Source organism: Myotis daubentonii, chromosome 2 (assembly GCF_963259705.1).
Source record: "Myotis daubentonii chromosome 2, mMyoDau2.1, whole genome shotgun sequence".
NCBI lineage: Eukaryota > Metazoa > Chordata > Mammalia > Chiroptera > Vespertilionidae > Myotis > Myotis daubentonii.
In genome coordinates, this window is record NC_081841.1 from 63,239,289 (window position 1) to 63,246,158 (window position 6,870).

The 6,870-nt window shown below is 46.4% G+C and overlaps 1 protein-coding gene across 2 annotated transcripts in view; it reads right to left on the reverse strand.

The window, feature by feature from the left end:
- Positions 1–4,021, reverse strand: part of GNS (glucosamine (N-acetyl)-6-sulfatase) — a 51,349-nt gene extending 47,328 nt beyond the window's left edge. Inside the window, exon 1 of one of the 2 annotated variants that reach the window (XM_059683503.1) lies at positions 3,667–4,021. In XM_059683503.1, coding sequence (XP_059539486.1) covers positions 3,667–3,864 — 198 coding nt within the window. In that variant the 5' untranslated portion in view covers positions 3,865–4,021. The remainder of the gene's footprint in view (positions 1–3,666) is intronic. The other variant, XM_059683502.1, reaches the window with a different exon arrangement.
- Positions 4,022–6,870: the final 2,849 nt, after the last annotated feature.

A 6,870-nucleotide genomic window follows, 5' to 3' on the forward strand; every position in this document is an offset into this window, starting at 1 on the left:
GGCAAGAAACCACACTGTGCTGAAAATGTGTATGTGTGTCTGAACGTTAACATGGATCCTTAGGATCTAAGCAAAGATAGCGACGGTGAGGCTAAGGCCATCCCACATTCTTTATGAAGCAGCCAATCTTATACTCGCATATGGGTAAATGTGTCACTTTCCTACATCCGGAGCAAAATCCCTTCCAGAAAAATCCCAAGGAGTCATATACTTTCCTAGCTCCCATGTACACCTGTTCCAAAATAAAGTTTGGCAATTCTATGGCTAACTTTCCCTTTTTCAATAGAAAACCACCCTGCTTTAAGCAAAGCAAAGACATCATGTACGTATTTACTCTTCCCCTACATTTCATTACAACTCCTTCCCTCACTTCCTTGAAATTTTAACCGAATGTCACTTTTTCTTGAGTGAATGATTTTTTTAAAAAGCATCCTGTGCTTCTGTGAAAAACAGTATGTCCATCACACTATAATTACATCTAAATAAAATCAAGAATTAAATCCTGGCCAGTGTAGCTCAGTTAGTTGGGAGTGTCCACCTGTACACTGACAGGTGGTGGGTTCAATTCCCAGTCAGGGCACATATCCAGGTTGGGTATTGAATCCCCGGTCAAGGTGTGTACTGGAAGGCAACCAATTGATGTTTCTCTCTCCCATTGATGTTTCTCTCTCTCTTTCTTCCCCTCGCTCTAAAATCAGTAAGTATGTCCTCAGGTGAGGATTGAAAACAAAACATTCAAGAAATCTACAGGAACAGTTGCGTGGGTAAGAAAATCTAAAAACGGAATCCCAGATACCTGCAACAAATACAATGAAATGTTAAAGAGGACACTACCACATAAAAGACTATTTCAAAGATGGCAGGTTTCACATTAAACTACAATCACACAAGTCTTACAATCCTTTCATCTGAATTAGTCTGAGAGATTGACAACTGTTTATTTAGCCAACTATGGTGGCAATTCATAATCCTTTTTTGGGGGGGAGGACAAAAAATGAAGATAATATACACAAAGTATTTATTACATATAAATTAAGGAATTCCATGACCCCACTGGTGCTCCTGGATGTTACCTGAAGAATCTCTGACCTGTGGTATAAGTAACCATGCTGATGTGGGTATGTGGAATGACATCTGTAAGACAGTATTATCAAAGTATTTTCGAACAGGCGGAAAAGCATGGGGCTTTGAGATCTTCAGACACCAGGCTTTGTCCCTCACCAGCTATATGAACCTTGGCCAAGTTATAGCCCCTCTAAGTTCCAGTTTCCTCTTAGTTAAGATAAGGACAATACCTACAGCAGAGGACTCCTGTAATGACTGAATTACAAATATAAAACACCACTCTCTGGCTCCAAGTAGAATCTCAAACGCTATATTGTCTTAGCTCTTCCCCTTCAAGTGCTGTTTGACAACTAGTCATAAAACATTCTGTAAAAGCCTACAAGAGAAGCAAGAATTTTCCAGAGTTGGAGCATTGAATTCAACTTGTTCCTTCCACACAATTTTGGCTCATCTCTCCAGTACAAACACCTATAAAAAAGAAACTGCTGTGGTTTAAAGAAGCAAATGTGATTAACATGCTAAGGCAGGGGTTCTCAACCTGTGGGTCGAGACCCCTTTGGGGGTCAAACGACCCTTTCACAGGGGTCGCCTAAGACCATCGGAAAACACATATATAATTACATATTGTTTTTGTGATTAATCACTATGCTTTAATTATGTTCAATTTGTAACAATGAAATTGGGGGTCACCACAACATGAGGAACTGTATTAAAGGGTTGCGGCATTAGGAAGGTTGAGAACCACTGTGCTAAGGGGGAAGAGACCACATCTGTGGCCTACAAAAATGGAAGGAAATGGATTCTGAACACCACACCTTGTATTTAAGCGATGAAGTTTGTTTTCAACAGAGATGTGAAAGCTGTACCTTCTTTTAAACACACATTTTTCTTTCTTTTTAAAAAAATATATTTATTGTTTCAGAGAGGAAGGGAGAGAGTGAGAAACATCAATGATGAGAGAGAATCATAGATTGGCTGTCTCCTGCACGACCCCCACTGGGGATCGCGCCCACAACCTGGTATGTGCCTTTGGGGGGAATCAAACCTGGGACCCTTCAGTCCGCAGGCTGCCACTCTGAGTCTGTCCACTGAGCCAAACCTGTTAGGGCGAAAGCTTTACCTTTCAATTAAGCTTCAGTCACTAAACTATTATTAATTTCTGATAGAGGTGGCTTGCTTTTCCTGGATAAAATACTTTTCAAGGACACAGATATTTAAAAGAAAATAAGTGTAGCTGTTAGAATGGTGGGAAAAAACAAAATAAAACTCAGGAGGGCAATTAAGTCAAGACTCTTCAATGTCAATGTGACTGAATAGAAATTAAAAGGCAATGAGGCATATGTGGCAGGAGTGTGGAGTCAAAATGTAAGCATCTTAAACGTCAGCTAGAAAAGAATCCCATACTCTGGCACACAGCCCCGAGTGAAGAAACATTTTAATTCACAGCCCAGAAATATATACACATATGGATGTATGCTTAACCTTTACCACGTGTACCACACAGACATTTTCTATTCCCGGAGTCTGTTCCGTAGGGAAGTGAAAATGCTGGAAGTTACTAAACTGATTTCACAACTCACTCATGGACAGGATGAAAGACACTGAACTAGGCTGTTACTACACAGTCACAGTTCGGAACCTCTTGCCTGAAGTGTTTTCATAATCTCAGCATTTTGCTCAAAGCAAAAAGAGAACTGAAAGAAAGGAAGCAAAAAAAGCACTTGCTCTTAAAAAGAGGAATACCATACCCAGAATCAGAGCACTCGTCAAGATTCTGGCTCGACTGCCTCCACTATTTATGTGCCCGGGGCAAGCCACTTTCTGTGCTGTCATGAGTTAACGTGAGTACGGGGTTGGGTGGCTATTCCTGAGGGTCATAAAGGTCAAGACTCTTAAGACACAGAAGCAACGTCAACTCTGGGAAAGAATCAAGTCTCATGACAACACCCAGATGGTACAAAATGGCACACTGGCAGGACCTAATGCATCGGCCAGGTGTTCAATTAGGCTAATTGGATTTTCTTGATTCTTGTGTGGCAAAGCACACCCTGAATAAATAGTTCGAAAGCTACCTACCAGATTAGTTCATTTCAGCACTTATTTTATAAATATCAGGCACAGACATTGTGCCCGGGAACAAAGGCGGAGGTGGCCTAGGTCCTCACACTGGGGGGCTGTCCTTGTCTCCTAACCCAGAAGATGCTCAAGGCTGGCATCTCCTTAGCCAACACCTGCTCCTCGTTGGCTCTGCCCATCCCTGACCGGCGTCCACCTGTGTGTCCCGAGATCGCGAAGGAACGCCATCTCCGCAGCCGTCAGGTCCGGACTAGAAGCTCCTTGGAGCGCGCGTGTGTGTGCGTGTGCGTGTGCGTGTGTGTGTGTGCGTGTGTGTGTGTCACCCTCCAAGAGACGCTGGAGCTAGAAGAGGAAATAGAGTCCTGCGGCCCCTCAGACCTGAGACCAGGGCCCGGCGTGGCCAAAGCAAACCTACCCGGGGTCCAGCCGGCCGGTTCCGGGAGCCGGGGTGGGGACGGGAAAGAGGGCAAGAAACCGGGGAGTCCGCCGAGAGAGGGAGAGGGGCGGGGCAGAAACAGGAGTTACCATGCCGCCGAGCACTTCGTCCTGGTCGTCGGTGAGCAGCAGCACCACGTTGGGCCTCCGAGAGCCCGCCGCCGCCCGGGAGCCCCCCAGGCAGCAGCCCGGCAGCAGGAGCAGGAACAGCAGCGTTGGGCTGCAGGAGCGCAGGTGGCGGGGGCTGTGCCGCCCGGGCCCACCTGCGCCCAGAGGCAGGAGTCGCATGGCGGACAGGGCTCCGGGGGGACCCCGGGACGGGGTGTGGGGACGCGCAGACGGCTGAAGGGCGAGAGGCCGAGGAGCCGCGGGGAGAGTCGGCGAACGGTGAAAGCCGGGGGCTGGGGTCAGGCGTTCTCTCCTCAGGCGCGGTCACGTGAACGCGGACGGGGGTGGAGCGCGCCGCGCGGTCACGTGGGGCGGCGGGGCGGGGCCGCGGACGGACGGGAGGGCGGGGCGGGGCCGCGGAGGGAACCCGGAAGTGGGCCGAGACTGGGGAGAACCTCGGAGTGCGGGGCCACGCTGGCCTCGGCTTGGGCTCCATTCGGGTTTCGGTAGGACCTGTTTCTGAGCACTCGGTGCAAAAACTATAAAACGGAGCGAGGATAAGATGAAAAGGAGGAGGAGAGAAAGGAGGACTGTCCCTGGTAAGATCAGCTGGTGGGCAGAGTCTGGGTTTTACCATGTTTAATCCCCAAGACAGAAAACACTAATTGAGGACGCTTATATTTAATCGGTTTTGATTTTCTTTGCAACTCAGCTCTTCGATTTGGAGCTGGATTCCAAGTCAGCTCTCCCTCTCTCTTATTTTAATTCTCAACCCGAGGATATTTTTCCAGTGATTTTAGAGAGTGTGGAAGAGATTGGGAAAGACAGAAAGAAAAATCGATGTGAGAGAAACACATAGGTTGGTTGCCACCTGCACGTGGGGGAGAGCCTGTAATGGAGGTGCATGCCCTTGACCAGAATGGACTCTGAGACCCTTCCCTCCCTAGGCCAAGGCTCTATCCCCTGAGCCAAAGCGGCTAGGGATCCAAGTCAGCTCTCTTAATTCCAAGCCTGGTTATATGTTACTCCTCCGCTGTTAATGTGGTTTCAAACCAACCAACAATTTAGTGTATCCTGGCAGTCTAATGTTCCTTGATGAGTTTTCAAATATTTACCCTAATATTTCTTGGTGAATTTTCTGTTTAATTTTCACCCGTGGATATGTTGATTGATTGTAGAGAGAGGGTGGGAGAGAGAGAGAGAAGCATCCATGTGAGAGAGAAACATAAATCCATTGCCTCTTGTTAGTGCCCAGGTCCTACAACCTAGGCATGTGCCCTGACCAGGAATGAAGCCAGGACCTCTCCCTGACCTTATGCGGGATGATGCTCCAATCAACGGAGCCACACTGGCCAGGGCATCTTGGTGAATATTTGAAAGCCCTCTTAGAAGAGGTTGGAGGATGTGTACATTGAATAAAAACAAAATCTGTGAAACATGACCATCCAACCACATTAAGTAATCTGTAGAAAGTTCCATAAAACCAGAGCTCCAAAAATGTCTGTGGTGGCTCTATACCCGCTCTGCCATGCCCCTCTGCTGAAATATAGGAAAAAAACAGAAACTTTCCTGGCAAGGTGAGTGACCAAGCCTTATTCCCAACTCAGAACAATAGGCTGTACCTCCTGGCTCCTAACAAAGTGCATACAAGTATTCTCTAAGCTGGATCATCCAACACAAAAAGTCTTTTAAACCTTGTGAAAGCACTGTACCATAAGGTAAAAAGAATTGTGAAAGTACTTCAAAATGTCATATATACAACTACAGGTGTTAGGCAAAAGAAGTATTGTGCCAGTTTTCTGTTAGGTAGGAGGGAAGTCCAGGAGCCATGCATGCACAAGGCAGATGGTGACACAGATGCTGGCCCCTTCCTGGAACCTGTGACAGACCTGCCCGCAGCCGGAACTCCCACAGCTCATGCCCCCCCCGCCCCCCACAACTGAACAGCTGTATAAAAAAAGTGCCTCCGCTCCCTGTTGTCCCGACTTCACTGGCCCCGCCTTTGGGGCCCAGGGATGCAGATTGAAGCTTCTCCTTTCCTCCTTTCTGTCTTGCTTGGCTCTCTGACTTTGTCTCCTGCGCCGTGAACCTTACATTTTCTACTGAGGTTTTCAAGATATTGAAAACCTATTTGAAGAAATAATGACAGAAAACTTCCCCTACCTGGTGAAAGAAATAGACTTACAAGTCCAGGAAGCACAGAGAACCCCAAACAAAAGGAACCCAAAGAGGACTGCACCTTCTGAATTGGCACCAAAAAGAGGATCCCATGTAGAACAAAGTTGAGTTGAGGGCACAGAGATTAAGTTTAGGGTGGCTGAGGCAGCTGGAAGTGGGGCAGCAAAGTTAGAAAAAGGAGGAAGCTTTGTAGATGAAAAGCTCCATAAATCTGCAGAGATATCCTTTTGAGACTTTGTTGAACACTAAGGTATGTTTTATTGGATAAAGGCACCAGAAGGTAAGACCATGAATAACTAAGGAGATGTAATAATTCTTAAAGGAGGTGGAGATGTTTGAGAACCAGCCAGAAGGGAAAGGCTTGCTTAATCACGAGACATTCGTTGAGAACCCAGAAAGGTTATACCTTAGTAGTCGAGCTAAACTATCACAAGTGAAAAATACTGTACACCTATGATAACAAAAGTTAAATACAAGTCTCCAAAATATCAAGCTGACCTGCAAGAAACATAACTTACCTGTCAAAACAAGGTCTCCACTCTTTAAGGGAAGACAAGAAAATCTAAATATTCAACAACATAAAATTGACAATAGAAGTTCCTGCATCCAATAGAAAAATACACAGGCCACCACACAGGAAAATACTACCAGTAACCAGGAGAAAAATCAGTAATAAATGACAGAGATGAGGGAATTAAATCAAGGTGATAAAACACCTACTATAGGAGAAACTAAGATGGCGGCATAAACACAGGGAAATTGCTGCCTCCCACAACAACTTCAAAAATATAACAAAAAGACAAAACGGACATCATCCAGAACTACAGGAAGGCTGGCTGAGTGGAAATTCTACAACTAGAAGGAAAGAAAAGCACACTGAGAGCCAGAGGAGCTGCGGAGGTGAAGTGCAGAGGTACAGAGGCTCGCGCTCGCAGAAAGGGGCTGGCACCTGAGGACGCGGCTGTCTCTTTGAATCGGGAGGGAGTCACAAGCTCCCGACTGCTCTGA